This window comes from Ranitomeya variabilis, chromosome 6, assembly GCF_051348905.1.
Source record: "Ranitomeya variabilis isolate aRanVar5 chromosome 6, aRanVar5.hap1, whole genome shotgun sequence".
Lineage (NCBI taxonomy): Eukaryota > Metazoa > Chordata > Amphibia > Anura > Dendrobatidae > Ranitomeya > Ranitomeya variabilis.
Window position 1 is genome coordinate 227,043,393 of NC_135237.1, and position 20,190 is coordinate 227,063,582.

Here is a 20,190-nt window from a genome sequence, read left to right on the forward strand (position 1 = left end):
TCCATATGTCAGGGAAAGTGCCATTTTCCCGAAGGCCGTCGCATCAAAGTAATAGATGTGTGGGGGGCTCTGGGCTTTCACAAACTGCCGGCAGAGCCCCCCGCACCACAGAGCACCACCAAACCTGCTGCACCAGCCTGGGAAGGGATTGTGATCATCGCCCTGCAGAGTCAGACCGCAGCAGAATCACCCAACTCCTGCTGAGGCCACACTACTTATAAGTATCCAATGATGAATTTCATAGAGAAAAGTAGAACGGCACTAGGTTACACCTGCAGTTTTCTGTGGCTGTAGCAACAAAAGTTCCCTGTACAATATCAGGTGGTATCTTGCACTGGCTTTGTGGTGCTCAACATTCATTAGCAGTCCAAGAGCAACATATACAAAGAAAGAAGAAAATGTGGCACTCACCAGCTTGTGCTGCGATAAAAAAGTCCTTTATTGCGCCATAGCGTGGACTGACGACATCATAACAACAGCTGCAGGTATATGCGAGGGTGCAAGGTGACCGAGGACGACCGCCATTTCGCGCAGACTGCGCTTCAACGGGTCCAGGTGCCACATTTTCTTCTTTCTTTGTATATGCTATTTATAAGTATATTCTGACTATAAGACGCACCCCCATTTTCCCAAAAAAATTTGGGGAAAAAAGTGTGTCTTATAGTCCAAAAAACATGGTAACTTATAATGAAAAAGCAAAATCGTGTGGTAACCAAGTGATTTGAAAAATGTTACCTCAGAGTACGCAACAGTGATGTGTTCATAAATTCCTTGATGATGATGTATAGCATCTTCCAAATCTTGCAGCTCTGAAGGAAGATCAACTTTTCCGCAAGCTTTACACCATAAATCAACATTGCTCATGTACTATTGAAAAAAAAAAGTAATTACAAAGTCATATTTCCACAAATATCAGTTATTAGACTAAAGCCAGTGTGATTTTATTGCTGTCTTAAAGGGTCACTGTTGTTGATAAACTTTTCCTTACACTATATAATTTTTCTACTGTTATTGGCATTAGGGGTCTCCATTCTTAGAAACTTGCCGTCTACTCCCTGATCTATCTATAGTTCCAGACAAGCAGGATGGATTACAGGAAGTGGAGGTTTGTCCTTTTAAACTTGCTGCTACTTCTGGCTCTTAGGCCACGTTCACACGTTCAATGCTTGGTCGGCATTTTCCATCAGTATTTGTAAGACAAAAGCAAGAGTGGGTGAAAAATGCAGAAGTGGTGATGTGTTTCTATTATACTTTTCCTCTGATTGCTCCATTGCTGGTTTTGGCTTACAGATAGATATCGATGGAAAATACTGACCAAATACTGAACGTGTACCTTAGAGTTATATAGGACCTCCATACTAGAAACAGCCCCAGCACAATGGTAAAGCTGCTGAACTGTTAGGCTGTGTGCCCACGTTCAGGATTTTTAGCGTTTTTTCGTCGGTTTTCCACCGCAAAAACGCTAAAAAAAGCTTACATTAAGCATCCCCTTATTAGAAAACATTCCGCAATTTTTGAGCCCATGCTGCGCTTTTTCCGCAAAAAAAATGCATTGCGGAAAAAAATTCAGCATGTTCATTAATTTTGCCGAAAATCTCCGGATTTGCCACTATATAATATAGTAGTAGGACACTCCGGAAAAATACACAAAAAACGCGAAAAAAAGCGAGCAAATTTACTGCGAAAAGAGTCAGGTTTTGTTCGGGAAAATTCTGCTAACATTCTGCAACGTAAGAATATAGCCTTATCGGTCTGAATCTAATGCTTTGTATCTATGCATTGGTTATGTGAAATTGGCTGCTCGCTTTTCAAAGCATATTTAGCTGTACAATTCTAACCTTCTCTACTCCCACCAGACGTGAGTCCAATGTCTTTTGTTTATCTCCTCACTTTATTCAAATTGCCTCCTAGTTTATTATAGTGGATCAGCAGTATATTTCTTTCATATTTCATTCTTAAATTAAAGTTTCTGCTTTAAGTAGTGGAAAAACTTGGGTACATCTGGACTCACTCTCATACAGCCACTGTAACCCAGCTCTTCTGGTAATATTAATCACCCTTTAAATTAAGTCAGTGACCTATAAGCTCCGCTGCCACTGGAGTTTCTACATCACAGATTTGATTTAGGATGAGTTCAGAGGGCTGGAGATGAGGCAGAAACACTCACTCCAGTGATTAAACCAGCAGGAAAATGTGTTATCTCAGAAAACAGCAGCTGGAAGCTGTGTTGTCTGTATACTCTCCTAATATATGACTTATGCCATCTCCCCTGGCCAAGAGCTGTGATATGTGCCATCGATTAACTTTAGCATCTCTGCATGGTGAGACACAGCCCTAAGGCCATGTGCACACGTTCAGGATTTTTAGCGTTTTTTTTTCGCGTTTTTTCGCTATAAAAACGTGATAAAAACGCGAAAAAAACGCTAACATATGCCTCCTATTATTTACAGTGTATTCCGCATTTTTTGTGCAAATGTTGCGATTTTTTCCGCGAAAAAATCGCATCGCGGAAAAAAAAGCAACATGTTCATTAAAAATGCGGAATTGCGGGGATTCCGCACACCTAGGAGTGCATTGATCTGTATACTTCCCGCACGGGGCTGTGCACACCATGCGGGAAGTAAGCAGATTATGTGCGGTTGGTACCCAGGGTGGAGGAGAGGAGACTCTCCTCCACGCACTGGGCACCATATAATTGGTCAAAAATAAAAGAATTAAAATAAAATATAGCCCTATACTCACCTTCGATGTCCCCCGCAGTGTTCCCGCCTCACCGCTGCATGGTGCCGCTTCGGTTCCTATAGCTGGTGTGCGGTGAAGGACCTGTGATGACGTCACTGTCTTGTGATTGGTCGTGAGCGGTCATGTGACCGCTCACGTGACCGCGACATCATGGAAGGTCCTGCGCGCACACACCAGCTATAGGAAGAGGAACGTACGCCGCTGAGGAGATCGTCTGGGTGAGTATAAGCATTTTTTTTTTTATTATTAGTTTTAAACATTCTATCTTTTACTATAGATGCTGCATAGGCAGCATCTATAGTGAAAAGTTGGTCACACTTGTCATACAGTATGTTTGACAAGTGTGACCAACCTGTCAGTCAGTTTTCCAAGCGATGCTACAGATCGCTTGGAAAACTTTAGCATTCTGCAAGCTAATTACACTTGCAGAATGCTAAAAAAAAACACGAAAAAAACAGAAAAAAAAACGCAAAAAAAAATGCGGATTTCTTGCAGAAAATTTCCGGTTTTCTTCAGGAAATTTCTGCAAGAAATCCGGACATACGGCATATTTATAAGATTTCAGCACATGAACTTATTTTAACACATTCAATTGTGGAACTCATTCTTAATCCAAGATCTATTGATTAAAATGTACTTTGTTCATTGGACCACTCCTTTAAGGATTTAATAATTAACTATTGCCCTACTAACTGCCCTATAATTTTGTACAAAATATACCATAAATTGAAAACGCTTAGGGTATAAGCACACAACATTTTACTAGGGGAACAAACATGCCAAGTTTTTTGAGAGGAAAAAGCATGAGTAAACACTAGCGTTTTTTCTTGAAGCGTAATTTCTTGCATTTTTGCCCATCTATCGATTGCCATTTCATATGTTTATTCTTTCATCATTTTCCAGGTGCTTTTCAGGCAGTTGTTAGAGTCGACCCACCTGAAAACAAGGTTTTCTGGAGCAGATCAGCTCTAAAAACAAAAAAAGGTAGAAGTTTTGATTAAGAAAAATGCTTGAAATGCTTTCTATAGTAAAACCAGTTTGCTGTTTATATGTTCAGTTTTAAAGAACCATCCAATCAGAAGGCTTAGAAAAAAGAAACACTGAAGTGGTTTCCACTTAAAAGAGAAAAAAAACCTCAATGCCTCAAAAAAAAAATAACAGAAAAAAAATCTTTTTGTGGACATGTAACTAACAACAAGCCAATCACACTTCTGTGAAATCAACCTGTCCAGTTAAGCAGCAACACCGATTGTGAATCAATTTCTCCTGCTGTTGTGCAAATGGAGCAGGCATGATGATAGAAATGATAGGCAATTGGCAAGAGAACCACTATAAAGAAGTGGTTTTACAGGGTGTGACCAAAGACAATTTCTCTGTTCTTACCCTTTTTGGCTGTTATGGTCACTTTTGCATTTTGCCATTGCTCTCACTACTAGAGGTACTGTACAATAGCATGAGGCAGTGTCTACAACCCACAGAAGTTGCTCAGGTAGTGCAGCTCATCCAGAATAGCACATCAATGCGAGCTGTGGCAAGAAGAGTACCTTTGTCTGTAAGCACAGTGTCCAGAGCATGGAGCAGATACCAGAAGACATGCCAGTACACCAGGAGACGTGGAGGGGGCCGTAGAAGGGCAACCTCCTCCTTTGTCCTAGGAGGAACATTGCCAGAGCCCTGCAAAAATGACCTCCAGCAGGCCACCAACATCAATGTGTTTGCTCAAACTGTCAAAATCAGACACTGTGAAGGTGGTATGAGAGCCGGACATCCACAAGTGGGTTTGGTGCTTACAGACCAACACCATACAGGGTGATTGGCATTTGCCAGAGAACACCAAGATTGCCAGATTTGACATTGACGCTCTGTGCTCTTCACGAATGAGAGCAGGTTCTCACTGAGCACAAGTGACAGACATGACAGAGTCTAGATCCACTGTGGAGAACGTTCTGTTGCCTGCAACATCCTCCAGCATGACCGGTTTGGCAGTGAGTCAGTAAGTGTACGGAGGCATTTCTTTGAAGGGATGTAAAGCCCTCTAGGTGCTAGCCATAGGTACTCTGACTACCATTAGGTACTGGGATGAGATCCTCAGACCCATTGTGAGACCATATGCAGGAGTAGTGGGCTCTGGGCTCCGTCTGATGCATGAGAATGCTAGGCCTCATGAGGCTGAAGTGTCTTAGCAGTTCCTGCATGATGAAGGCATTGATGCTACAGATTGGCCTGCTGGTTACCCAGCAATGAATTCATTTGAGCATATCTTGGACATCAAGTCTCGTTCCACCCACTAACGCCAAGTTGCACCACAGACTGTCCATGGGTTGACTGATACTTTTATCCAGGTCTGGGAGGAGATCCCTCAGGTGAACATCTGCCACCTCATCAGGAGAATGTGCAGGCATTGTAGGGAGGTCATACAGGCAAGTGGAGACCGCACACACTACTGAGCATAATTTCCATTTATTGAGGAATTTCCACTGAAGTTGGATCAGCCTGTAATTAGATTTTCCACTTTGCATTAGAGTATCATTCCAAATCCAGACCTTTATGGAATATTGCGATTTACATTGATAATTTTTAGGTTTTATTGTTCTCAACTAGTGATGAGCGAATGCGCTCGGATAAGGTGTTATCCAAGCATGCTCATGTGCTAATTGAGTATTTTGGCGTGCTAGAAAAATATGCTTGAGTCACCTGGCTGCATGTCTCGTGCCTGTCCGACAGCCACGAGACATGCAAGGATTGCCCATTTTTGACACCAATAAGTTCATGAAACATGTTAAAAAGAAGAAGGGGGGAGCTATATGTGTAACTATTTTACACACCTATATTGTTCTACTAATTATAAAATAAAAAAGTGGGGGAGCTAGCACACAAGATGATCTTAAAAGGTACAGTTGAGAAGGGAGTTACAAAGCTGCTCAACCAAAAAGGTTGTGATTGTCACAATTCCAGTAATTGATCAAGAAAATTACAGCCTACTACTGTCCTGTCAGCAAATAAGGGCAACCCTCTTTTGCATATTGAATAGTAGAGAAATGAGACTGACGTATCAAAATACAACGTGCTGCAGTAAAGTAGAAGCAGTTCCAGGATGAAATAAAAATTGAGGGTTGTTTTTTCCTTTTACATCTTTCATGCTTGCACCAATCTCTTTTTCAAAAACAAACTACCGTATATACTAGAGTATAAGCCGAGATTTTCAGCCCATTTTTTTAGGCTAAAAGTGCCCCTCTCGGCTTATACGTGAGTCATTGTCCCAGGGGGTCGGCGGGGGAGCGGCAGCTGTCATATCATACTCACCTTCTCCCGGCACGGTCTCTGCACTTCACTGCTTCTCCGATGGTCTCCGGTGTCCAAAGCTCTTCCTGTGTTCAGAGGTCACATGGCACCGCTCATTAAAGTAATGAATATGGACGTGACTCCACTCCCATAGGCGTGGTGCGCATATTCATTACTTTAATGAGCGGTACCATGTGATCGCTGAACACAGGAACAAGCTGCCGGCGAGCGCCGGAGACCATCGGAGAAGCAGGGAGACCGTGCCAGGAGGGGTGAGTATGATGGGGGGGGAGGGTGACCCATGCGATATTCACCTGTCCCCGTTCCACTGCCGGGCTCTGTATTCCGGGTCCTCTGGCTGTGACATTCAGGTCAGAGGGCGCGATGACGTGGTTAGTGCGCGCCCTCTGGCTGAAAAGTCACTGCAGAGACCCGGAAGACAGAGCGGCGTGCGGTGGTGGAACGGGTACAGGTGAATATCGCAAGTGCCGGGGGCCTGAGCCAGCGGCGACACCGGTACCCAGCTCCCAGCGACGAGAGGTGAGTATGTCATTTTTTGTTTTAATCGCAGCAGCAGCAGCATATTATTCTATGGAGCATCTTATGGGGCCATCAACCTTTATGGAGCAGCATATGGGGCATAATATTTTATGGAGCATCTTATGGGGCCATCAACCTTTGTGCAGCATTATATGGGGCATAATATTCTATGGAGCATCTTATGGGGCTATCAACCTTTGTGCAGAATTATATGGGGCATAATATTCTATAGAGCATCTTAAGGGGCCATCATTAACCTTTGTGCAGCATTATATAGGGCATAATATTCTATGGAGCATCTTATGGGGCCATCAAACTTTGTGCAGCATTATATGGGGCACAATATTCTATGGAGCATCTTATGGGGCCATCAATCTTTGTGCAGCATTATATGGGGCATAATATTTTATGGAGCATCTTATGGGGCCATCAACCTTTGTGCAGCATTACATGGGGCATAATATTATATGGAGCTTCTTATGGGGCAATCAACCTTTGTGCAGCATGATATGAGGCATAATATTCTATAGAGCATCTTATGGGGCCATCATTAATAGTGATGAGCGAGTATACTCGTTGCTCGGGTGACCTCCGAGTATTTGTGACTGCTCTGAGATTTAGTTTTCCTTGCCGCAGCTGCATGATTTGTGACTGTTAGACAGCTTGATTACGTGTGAGGATTCCCTAGCAACCAGGCAACCCCCACATGTACTCAGGCTGGCAAGCAGGCATAAATCATGCAGCTGCGTCATTAAAAACGAAATCTCCGAGCAGTCACAAATACTCGGAGATCACCCGAGCGTGCTCAGGAAAACCCGAGCAACGAGTATATTCGCTCATCACTAATCATTAACCTTTTATGCAGCATTATATGGGGCATATTTTAATATGGAGCATCTTATGGGGCCCATCATGAACTTTATGGAGCATTATAAGGGGCTTCTGATTCAATATGGATATTCAAAAACATTTAAGCTACTGATGTCTGAATTAATTTTACTGTTATTGGTATCTATTTTTATTTTTGAAATTTACCAGTAGCTGCTGCATGTCCCACCCTAGGCTTATACTCAAGTCAATAAGTTTTCCCAATTTTTTGTGGCAAAATTAGGGGTCTTGGCTTATACTCGGGTCGGCTTATACTCGAGTATATACGGTAAGTTCTATGTAGTTTTTTTTTTTTTTTCTAAAAGGGCTTTGTGCAAGCATGAAACACGTAAACATAAAACCCACAAAATTACTATGGTGTTTCACAATAGACCGTGTTGATGTAGAGTGTAAGTCGTTCCATGATGGAACAGTAATTTTAGTTTTTTTCTCCTTTCTCCACCAATAGTTATAGAATGGCATTCTGGGCTGCTGTTCCAATATTGACACTGTAAGTTGCAACAGAGTGGTGTGGTTGTGAATTCTAAAATGTAAAATGACAGATAACATGGGTTTCACTTTAATTTTTACCCCACGGTTAATTTATATCGATTATTAAAGGAATAGTTTCCATATTATTTCAGGAATATTAAGACTAGGTTTTAATGGCCTGTTAGTAAGGGGTTGTTTTTTAATGGGGCTTTTTGCCCCATTAGTAGCTTATTATATGTAATTGTTCCAAACCTCTTCAAGATCTCAGAAGCTGCCTAAAGTATGGACATGTCACTTCCTTTAACGTTTTTTGCAGCTTTGGAAACAGAGGCAATTAAAAGAAACTCAAAAGAAAGAATATCTCCACAGGAAATTGTTTTTACATTGCAGTACATATGTTTATTAGTGATGAGCGAGTGTACTCGTTGCTCGGGTTTCCGAGTATTTATGACTGCTCGGAAATTAAGTTTTTATCGCCTCAGCAGCATGATTTAGGCTATGTGCACACATTGCGGATTTCCTGCGGATCCGCAGCGTTTTTTACCATGCAGAAACACTGCAGATCCGCAAGTGATTTACAGTACAATGTAAATCAATAGAAAAAAAAATGCTGTGCTAATGGTGCGGAAAACTCCGCACTGAAAATGCTGCGGGTTAAAAGAAGGAGCATGTCATTTATGTGTGCGAATCTGCAGCGTTTCTGCACCCATTGACTTGCATTGAGTCGGGCACATCCGCAGCAAAACCGCAGATCTAAAAAAGATCTGCGGTTTTGCTGTGAGAAACGCTGCAGATTGGGAGGGAGGAAGAGTGTGTGGGTGGAGTGTGGGCGGACACTGTGTGGGCGGAGACCGTGTGTGTGCGGGTAAAATGTGTGTGTCTGTGTGCGCGTGTTTGTGTGTATCTGCGGCGATCGCGAGGGTCTGCGGGGATCGTGGGGCTGTCGGGCGTCTGTGCGCGGCTGTCAGGGGTCTGCGGTGGGCTGTCGGGGGTCTGCGGTGGGCTGTCGGTGGTCTGCGGCAGGCTGTCGGGGGTCTGTGAGGGGCTGCTGGGGGTCTGTGCTGGGCTGTCGGGGGTCTGTGCCGGGCTGCGGGGGGTCTGTGCCGGGCTGCGGGGGGTCTGCGGCGGGCTGTGGGGGTCCTTGGGGGTGTGTGCGCGTGCAGACATCGTCCGATGGGACTACAAGTCCCATCAGGCTATGCCTGCTTCAGTGACAGTGATTGACACATTAGCCAATGATGGGACAGTAGTAGTCCCATCATCTGGCTAATGTGTTGAAAAAAAAAAACCAAAACACGAACATACAACATATGACAGTACATAGAACATATAACATATGACAGAACATACAACATATAACATGACCGTGCATACAGCATATGACAGAACATACAACATATGACAGTACGCACAACATGCAACATATGACAGTACATATAACATACAACATATGACAAGAACATACAACATGCAACATATGACAGTACATACAACATATGACAGTACATACAACATATGACAGAACATACAACATATGACAGTACATACAACATATGCCAGTACATACAACATATGACAGAACATACAACATATGACAGAACATACAACATATGACAGTACATACAACATATGACAGTACATACAACATATAACAGTACATACAACATATGACAGAACATACAACATATAACATATAGACATACAATACATACATACAGTACATTCATACATTACATACAAAACATACATACAGTACATATAACCTAGAGTACATACTCACCACCACTTGTTACTTTGTTCCCCGAAGCCAGTGTCACCTGTAAAAAATATTAAAATAACAAAGAAACAATATACTCCCTGATCCGCAGATATCCACGAGTGTCCCACGACGATCTCCCGTGGAGAGCATCAGCATCAGCTGATGCGACCGCTCTCTAGGGGCTTCAGGAATACAATGACGGCAGGGAGGTATCCTTTCGCATTGTATTCCTCCGCCACTGTAAAAAATAGTCCCTAATCTCACTTTTGGCACTGCTGTGTGAGAAAGTTCCCACGCAGTAATGGCTTAAAGTGAGACCCTGAACTAAGGTAACCTCAGTGATACACTGCAGGAGCCATTGTCTCCTGTCAGTGTGTCACTGGAGGTCCTATAGAGCAGTGACATCACCCGATGTCACTGTTCTATAGGGGAGATCTGTTGTGAATTAGACTTTTTTGGCTCCCTCTTGTGGTCACTAGTGATATGACTCTGGGATTGTCTTTTCTCAGTTTGGCATCCACCTGGGTCGTTAGTCCAGGGGTGTTGCTATATAAACTTCCTGGATTCTCAGTCCAGTGCCTGGCATCGTTGTAATCAGTTCCTTTCTGTTTGCTCCTGTCTGCTGGTCCTGGATCTTGCAAAATTAAGCTAAGTCCTGCTTCCTTGTTTTTTGGTTATTTGCATTGCTCTTATTTTTTGTCCAGCTTGTACTAAATGTGATTCCTGATTTTGCTGGAAGCTCTAGGGGGCTGGTGTTCTCCCCCCGGGCCGTTAGACGGTTCGGGGGGTTCTTGAATATCCAGCGTGGAAATTTTGATAGGGTTTTTGCTGACCGTATAAGTCATCTTACTATATTCTGCTATTAGTCAGTGGGCCTCTCTTTGCTAAAAATCTAGTTCATTCTTACGTTTGTCTTTTCTCCTTACCTCACCGTTATTATTTGTTGGGGGCTTGTATCCAACTTTGGGGGTCTTTTCTCTGGAGGCAAGAAAGGTCTATCTTTTCCCTTCTAGGGTCAGTTAGTTCTCCGGCTGGCGCGAGACGTCTAGAACCAACGTAGGCACGTTCCCCGGCTGCTGCTATTTGTGGTGCTAGGATTAGATATATGGTCAGCCCAGTTACCACTGCCCTATGAGCTGGTTTTTTGTGTTTGCAGACTTGGTATGTACTTTTGAGACCCTCTGTCATTGGGGTCATAACAGAGATTGTCGTGGGACACTCATTATTAATTGGACTGCGTCGGGCAGGGAGTATACGGTTTATTATTTTACGTTTTTTGCAGGCGCTCAAGTATGGTAAGTATGGTTAAATTAATAATAATAAAATACTTTTTTCTGGATGTCTCTATTTTTTTTTAACTCTTTTACTACTCTAGGATTAATAATGGATAGGCATCTTATTGACGCCTCCCCATTATTAACCCGGCTTAATGTCACCTTACAATAGCAAGGTGACATTAACCCCTTATTACCCCATATCCCACAGCTACTCAGGAGTGGGAAGAGAGGGGCTAAGTGCCGCAATTGGCGCATCTTACAGATGTGCCATTTCTGGGGCAGCTGCAGGCTGGTGTTTGTAGCTGATGGGGGGCCAATATCCATGGTCCCTCTCTAGGCTATGAATAACAGCCAGCAGCTGTCTGCGTAGCCTTTCTGGCTATAAAATATAGGGGGACCCCACGTCATTTTTTAGGGGGGTCCCCCTATTTTAATAGCCAGTAAAGGCTACGCAGACAGTTGCGGGCCGTCGGCTTTTCCCCTGTGGCGCAGAAAATTGCACGGGAGCCAACGCCTTTTCTTTCCCTTTTTTTCCTTATGTTCATTAATCAACATCGGCCTATCTATGGATATATCTATCTATAGATATATCTATAGATACATAGATGTTTCTATCCATATATCTATCTGGCTAATTTCACACATCAGGTTTTTGCCGTCAGGCACAATCTGGCGAGTTTTGAAAAAAAAGATCCGTTTTTTTTTCTGCTGGATTCGTTTTTTCTCATAGAGTTGTATTAGCACCGTATTGCGCCTGACGGGCACATGTTTCCTCTGTTTTTTGCCGGATCTGTCAAAAAAGCTGTTTCCACCGGACAGAAAACACATACAGAGGAACGGTTTTTCTGTCCGGCGAAAAAACGCACAGCGACGGATCCGGCGAAAATCGTATGAAACTGAGATGTTAAATGATGAATCCGGCCTCCAAATCCGTTTTTTCATGCATATTTCCATTCAAATCATGCACATTTTCAATTTGCTCTCTTTTTAAAAAAAAAACCCGGATCAGTTGCATCAGTTTTTCACTATTTGCAACAGATCCGTTTTTTCAAAAATTCACCAGATCCTGTTTGACGGAAACAAACTGATGTGTGAAAGTAGTCTAACTATCCATATATCTGTCTACATCTATCCATCTCATTCCTTCTATCTATCTCAGGCTGGCGTCACACTTGGCGTAGGAAAATATGGTCCGTTTTTTACAGGCGCAATACGCAGAAATGTTCCCAAAATAGTGTTCTGTATGTAATCCGTTGGCAAGGTTAGGCAAGACTTTCATTGGCGGAAGTTTTTATTGCGCTGACAAACGCAGCATGCTGCGATTTTCTATGCCTATAAAATGTGGCTGCAAAATATACAGCAGAGGAGCTGCCCCAGAGAGAATCATTGGTCAGTGTGCAATGCGTTGTTTATTCGCCTCTCATACGTCCATAAAACTCTCTAGTGTGACGCCGGCCTCATTCCTTCTATCTATCTATCTATCTATCTATCTATCTATCTATCTATCTATCTATCTCATTCCTTCTATCTGTCTGTCTGTCTATCCGTGTGTAATGGAGTGTGGGTTGGACAAATATAAAGAGGAGTTTGGACAAGAAATTACATCACAAATCTTTTTTTGTTGTTGTCAATAATAGATCTTTATTTAGCTTTCAAAAACGCATACAAATCCGCATGGAAAAAATGTATCAAAAAACGCAGCAAAAACACAACAAAAACATACCTGCGTTTTCAGGCAAGAGACGGAAGAATCTGCAGCAGAAATTCCTAAGGATAATCCGCAACATGTGCACATACCCACGTGTGCACATACCCACGTGTGCACATGCTGTAAGGACAGCTATTAGCCAGCTTGATTACATGTGGGAATTCCCTAGAAACCAGGCAACCCCTACATACAGGTCCTTCTCAAAAAATTAGCATATAGTGTTAAATTTCATTATTTACCATAATGTAATGATTACAATTAAACTTTCATATATTATAGATTCATTATCCACCAACTGAAATTTGTCAGGTCTTTTATTGTTTTAATACTGATGATTTTGGCATACAACTCCTGATAACCCAAAAAACCTGTCTCAATAAATTAGCATATTTCACCCGTCCAATCAAATAAAAGTGTTTTTTAATAACAAACCAAAAAAACAACAAATAATAATGTTCAGTTATGCACTCAATACTTGGTCGGGAATCCTTTGGCAGAAATGACTGCTTCAATGCGGCGTGGCATGGAGGCAATCAGCCTGTGACACTGCTGAGATGTTATGGAGGCCCAGGATGCTTCAATAGCGGCCTTAGGCTCATCCAGAGTGTTGGGTCTTGCGTCTCTCAACTTTCTCTTCACAATATCCCACAGATTCTCTATGGGGTTCAGGTCAGGAGAGTTGGCAGGCCAATTGAGCACAGTAATACCATGGACAGTAAACCATTTACCAGTGGTTTTGGCACTGTGAGCAGGTGCCAGGTCGTGCTGAAAAATGAAATCTTCATCTCCATAAAGCATTTCAGCCGATGGAAGCATGAAGTGCTCCAAAATCTCCTGATAGCTAGCTGCATTGACCCTGCCCTTGATGAAACACAGTGGACCAACACCAGCAGCTGACATGGCACCCCACACCATCACTGACTGTGGGTACTTGACACTGGACTTCAGGCATTTTGGCATTTCCTTCTCCCCAGTCTTCCTCCAGACTCTGGCACCTTGATTTCCGAATGACATGCAAAATTTGCTTTCATCAGAAAAAAGTACTTGGGACCACTTAGCAACAGTTCAGTGCTGCTTCTCTGTAGCCCAGGTCAGGCGCTTCTGCCGCTGTTTATGGTTCAAAAGTGGCTTTACCTGGGGAATGCGGCACCTGTAGCCCATTTCCTGCACACGCCTGTGCACGGTGGCTCTGGATGTTTCCACACCAGACTCAGTCCACTGCTTCCTCAGCAATCTTCCTCAGGGTCCGGTCACCTCTTCTCGTTGTACAGCGTTTTCTGCCACATTTTTTCCTTCCAACAGACTTACCATTGAGGTGCCTTGATACAGCACTCTGGGAACAGCCTATTTGTTGAGAAATTTCTTTCTGGGTCTTACCCTCTTGCTTGAGGGTGTCAATGATGGCCTTCTTGACATCTGTCAGGTCGCTAGTCTTACCCATGATGGGGGTTTTGAGTAATGAACCAGGCAGGGAGTTTTTAAAAGCCTCAGGTATCTTTTGCATGTGTTTAGAGTTAATTAGTTGATTCAGAAGATTAGGGTAATAGGTCGTTTAGAGAACCTTTTCTTGATATGCTAATTTATTGAGACAGGTTTTTTGGGTTATCAGGAGTTGTATGCCAAAATCATCAGTATTAAAACAATAAAAGACCTGACAAATTTCAGAGGGTGGATAATGAATCTATAATATATGAAAGTTTAATTGTAATCATTACATTATGGTAAATAATGAAATTTAACACTATATGCTAATTTTTTGAGAAGGACCTGTATGTACTCAGCCTGACTTATAGCTCTAAATCATTCAGCTGCCGTGATGAAAACTAAATCTCCGAACACTAATAAGTACTCGGAGGTCACCCGAACGTGCTCGGGAAAACCCGAGCAACGAGTACACTCGCTCATCACTAATGTTTATTTGTTATAGCTTTAGCGCTTTTGCAGGTAGGTAAAAGAGCATACCCATTTGAAAAAGACATTGTGTATGCACTATTTTACTAATTAAATACCGTCTAAAACCAACCTGCTCTGCTTTTTGGTGAAATACAGCAGACATTTCCAATAATGTACTCCGCTCATCCAAAGCAGCTGCAAACATTTTCCACTCTTGGTCAAGCTGGTTGGCAATCTGCCTAATTTGCAGTGAAGCATAGTGTCCAGATTCCACAAGTCTATTGGCTACTGACATAATTCGATTTATATTCACATAGACATTCTGTAAGAGAAAGCAATGAGACATTTGAGTTAATAAGCACTAATAAGACAGTTTTTACAATTCATACCACTTTAACTGCAATAACACTTCCTCAAACATTCAAAGTGGTTCTCCACAACCCTCACTTGTTAAAAGGTCACTGTAACAGAGTGTTCCCCAGCCTGTACACATGGACCATACTGTAAGCAGGCCTACATTAACATTCCTTGTCCTGCATCTGGTGGGGGCATGCTTGTCTTTGTTCTTCACTGCAGGGGCATCTCCAATACACAAACCTGTAGACAGACTGCAGACAGGGTTTCTGGAACAGTCTTAATCAGGGCCGTATTTGCCACTAGGCACTTGAGGGCACGTGCCTAGGGCGGGGACAATGCAGGGGGCGGCACCTGAGCAAGGTTTTTTTTTTTTTTTCCTGGGTCACCTCCCGACTGAAACCCCCCCGCCTCCCACCCACCCTCCTTGAAGACGAAACTCACCTTGCTCCAGTGATGCCTGGTCTCGGCGTACACAACTCGTCCTGAATGAGCGGTCACGTGGTAATGAGCGGTATCACCTGACCGCTCACGCAGGAAGAAGGTGCTGCGCTGGGAGTCGGGACAGAGCGAGAGGGATGTCAGCAAGGAACAGGTAAGTATGAGGGATGGGGGACGGCGGGATGGAGGACATAAGCAGGCGCGCCATGCAAGATGGGATGGGAGATGCAAGATGGGAGCGGGAGCGGCGGGGGGGGGGGGTGGAGAAATAAGCCATGCATTCAGGGGGGGGGGGGGGATATGAGCCATGCATACAAGGGGGAATATGAGCCAAGCAAACAGGAGGGGGGAATATGAGCCATGCATTCTGGGGGAATATGAGCCATGCATTCAGGGGGGAATATGAGCCATGCATACAGGGGGGGAATATGAGCCATGCATTCAGGGGGGAATATGAGCCATGCATTCAGGGGAGGAATATGAGCCATGCATTCAGGGGGGGAATATGAGCCATGCATTCAGGAGGGAATATGAGCCATGCATACGGGGGGGGGGGGGGGGGGATATGTCATGATTCCCAATGGCAGGGACATAGGCAAAAACAGGACTAGCTCTAGGATGATGGAATCTAAGCTGACCGCGATGCTGAACCTCACACACAACTACCAGTGGCCGGGGAACGTACCTGCGTTTTATCCCTAGACGTCTCGCACCAGCCAGAGATCTAGCTACCCCTAATAGAGGAAACACAGACCTGGCTTGCCTCCAGAGAAAACCCCAAAGTAATAGTAGCCCCCAACATGTAATGACGGTTAGTTAAGAAGAAAACACATATGTAGTATGAATACAGGTTCAGCAAAGAGAGGCCCACTAACTAGATAACAGAAAATACAAAAGTGGACTTCGCGGTCAACTCAAAACCCTACAAAATGCCATCCTGAAGTGACTTTAAACTCCGGTATCAACTCATGACACCGGAGTGGTCACTTCAGTTCACTAGAGCTTCCAGCAGCAAGATTCATATAAATGCACGCTGGACAAAAGATACAAATGATCAAACTTATCTGACTCAGCAGACTTGGAGCAGGTAGCAAGTAACAGAGGAGCTCTGGTAACATTGATAGCCGGCAAGTAAATGAGTGAGAAGCCAGACTATATAGGAAACTCCCATTTCCTGATGGGAACAGGTGCACTGGAGATAGAAGACAGAAGTCAACCAGTACCACCAGTAGCCACCAGAGGGAGCCCACAAACAGAATTCACAACAGGGATATGAGCCATGCATTCAGGGGGGAATATGAGCCATGCATACAGGGGGGAATATGAGCCATGCATACAGGGGGGAATATGAGCCATGCATACAGGAGGGGGGATATGAGCCATGCATATGGGATGGGAGGGAGATGAGCCATGCATACAGGAGGGGGGGTCATTATACAGTATTGAGCATCATGTGGGATCATTATACAGTATGGAGAACTGTGTGTGGCCGTTATACAGTATTGAGCATCATGTGTGGCCGTTATACAGTATGGAGCATCACGTGTGGCCGTTATACAGTATGGAGCATCATGTGTGGCCAATGGCCATTATACAGTATGGAGCATCATGTGTGATCATTATACAGTATGGAGCATCATGTGTGGCCATTATACAGTTTTGAGAATCATGTGGGATCATTATACAGTATGGAGAACTGTGTGTGGCCATTATACAGTATGGAACACTATGTGTGGCCATTATACAGTATGGAGCACTATGTGTGGCCATTATACAGTATGGAGCACTGTGTGTCGCCATTATACAGTATGGAGCACTGTGTGGCCATTATACAGTATGGAGCACTGTGTGGCCATTATACAGTATGGAGCACTGTGTGGCCATTATACAGTATGGATCATCATGTGTGGCCATTATACACTATGGAGCATCATGTGTGGCCATTATACAGTATGGAGCATCATGTGTGGCCATTATACAGTAGGGAGCACTGTGTGGCTATTATACAGTATGGAGAACTGTGTGTGGCCATTATACAGTATGGAGCATCATGTGTGGCCATTATACAGTATGGAGCACTGTGTGGCCATGTTTTTTGTTTATAATTATTGTATATAAAACAGTGTGATCAGCAGTGCTAAATGGCTGTGGTTGGGACGTGGATATGGGTGTGACTAGTTGTGAAATGGGTGTGGTCAGAGGCGTGGCCTAAAATTTGCTGCAGCACACTAAGTGCACCATAAACTTTATACCTCCTTCCCTTCTTCAAAAGTTGGGAGGTATGGTGCCGCATTTGCCAGATCATGGCAAGTGCCGCAAATCCCATAGGGAATGAATGAGGCCGAACGCAGTGTTGCCGTAAGTGATCCGTTACACGGCAGATGCAGAAAAACTGCCGGATCTGCTGCAAAAGGTGACTTTCACGTCAGCGATTCTTGCCAAAGTCACTGTCGATAGTGTCATACTCACCAAAGGGGGAGGCAGCACTAAAAGTGCCTAGGGCAGCAGAAACTCAAAATACGGCCCTGGTCTTAATCCTTGAAGCTATGTTTAAGGGGGTGGGTGTTAGGCTACTTTCACACATCTGGTTTTTCGCCGCATGCCGGTTCCGGCGTTGCGCCGCAGCATCGGATCTGGCTTATTTTGTGAAAACCGGATGGGACGGATCCGGTTTTCTGCCGGATCCGGACATCGGATGAGGCAGAAAACCGGATCCGTCCCATCCAGTTGGCATCAGTTTCATCCGTTTTTTCATCCGTTTTACGACGGATCCGGTTTTTAAAAACGCCCCCTGACATGTGATTGGCCCCCTGAAAACTATATATACAGTGTTCCTACAGCCCATCAGTGACAGGTTTGAGAGGAGCAAGATACAGAGCAAGATGGACGGCATTATTGCGAAGATTCTGCAACATGAATTTCATCGTGGAGGCGAATCGATTGAAAACAATTGTTCTTGAGAAGGAGCGAGAGAGACAGCGCATCATGCATCTGTGCCGATGCCGTTTGTGGATCCACCCCATCACGGCACAGGGAATGATGCGGGGAGTCTTTTCCACTTTATACATGGAGCTACGAGGAGACCCAGATAAGTTTTTCAGCTATATGTGGATGAAAGCGGAGAACTGTGATGTATTGGTGGAGCGGGTTGAACATCTAATAAGAAGGAGTGATACCTATTGCAGATTCTCTATTACACCTGCTGAGCGTCTGATGGTCACTCTTCGGTAAGCATTCTTTTTGGATGTACTCTTGTAGCGCACTTTCATAGATTGATATTTTGAATTTGTAGTAATTTCTACCTTGCTTTTGTTCACAGATTCCTAGCAACTGGAGAATTCCTGTCTTCACTACATTTCCAGTTCAGACTGGGAATTTCAACCATATCTGGAATAGTGAGGCACACTTGCCGTGCACTGTGGGACTCTCTGCACAATGATTTTATTCCACATCCCACAATGCAGACTTGGTTGGAAGTAGCAGACAGATTCCAGTAAGTGTGTCAGTTTCCCAATTGCTTGGGCACGGTGGACGGGAAACACATCCGTATCGTGAAACCGGCTGGTTCTGGATCAGAATATTTTAATTATAAAAAGTACTTTTCCATCGTGCTGATGGCCATCGCCGATGCGGATTACAAATTTGTAGCGGTGGATATTGGGGCGTATGGTTGCTGTAATGATTCGCAAGTTTTCAAACTGTCTTCTATGGGGCGGCATTTGTATGGAAAAACCTTTCAATTCCCCCCCCCCCCCCCCCAAGACCACTGCCTCAAACCTCTGAGCCACCAATGCCTTTTGTTTGTGTTGGGGAAGAAGCCTTTCAGCTTTCACAACATCTTTTAAAACCCTAATCCAGCCGTGGTTTAAACAATACTAAAAGAATTTTCAACTACCGACTCACACGTGCACGGAGAATGGTGGAGTGTGCGTTTGGGATCTTAACCGCCAAATGGAGAGTTCTACTGACAGCTATTAACTTGAAGACAGGCACTGTGGTGAGGTAGTGAAAGTGCGTGTTGTCTAGCACAATTATGTTATATCCAAGGAACAGCTTTCCATTGAGGACCATTCTGAACAAGCCACCTTGGCTGGTTATGGCAACCAAGGCAGGCAGGCTCCGCTCTCAGGCTTGGTAGCTGTGGCAGGCTCCGCTCTCAGGCTTGATAGCTGTGGCAGGCTCCACTCTCAGGCTTGGTGGCTGTGGCAGGCTCCGCTCTCAGGCTTGGTGGCTGCGGCAGGCTCCGCTCTCAGGCTTGATACCTGTGGCAGGCTCCGCTCTCAGGCTTGGTGGCTGTGGCAGGCTCCGCTCTCAGGCTTGGTGGCTGTGGCAGGCTCCACTCTCAGGGTTGGTGGCTGTGGCAGGCTCCGCTCTCAGGCTTGGTGGCTGTGACAGGCTCCGCTCTCAGGCTTAATAGCTGTGGCAGGCTCTGCTCTCAGGCTTGATAGCTGTGGCAAGCTCCGCTCTCAGGCTCTTCAGTCTTGGCAGGGTGTGGGCTCTCTGGCTGACAGTATGGCTAGAAATGAGTGAGGGCCTCAATGGCATTGGTTTATATATACTCCTGGGGGCAGGACAATAGGTTCTGAGCATGCTCAGTGTAAAAAGCCGGATCAGGCCACCGCATCTGGCTCAATCAGGCGTCCATAGACATGCATTGCAGCGAAAAGCCGCTATTTCGCCGCAGACAAAAAACGTTATAGTAGACTTTTTTCCAGACGCCTGAATCAGAATTTTAGCCGGATCCGGAAAAAAACGGAAGGAATGCTGGGCCATGCAGCGCGATCCGGCGCTAATACAAGTCAATGGGGGAAAACCGGTTGCGGCTTTTATTTTTT

General features: G+C 44.4%; 1 protein-coding gene across 1 annotated transcript in view; it reads right to left on the reverse strand.

Annotated features, from left to right (window-relative positions):
- The window catches only part of TRIO (trio Rho guanine nucleotide exchange factor), a 3,555,343-nt gene that overhangs the window by 2,950,423 nt on the left and 584,730 nt on the right, over positions 1-20,190 (reverse strand). The window contains 2 exon segments of the mRNA XM_077269474.1: positions 736-867; positions 14,691-14,882. Coding sequence (XP_077125589.1) covers positions 736-867; positions 14,691-14,882 — 324 coding nt within the window.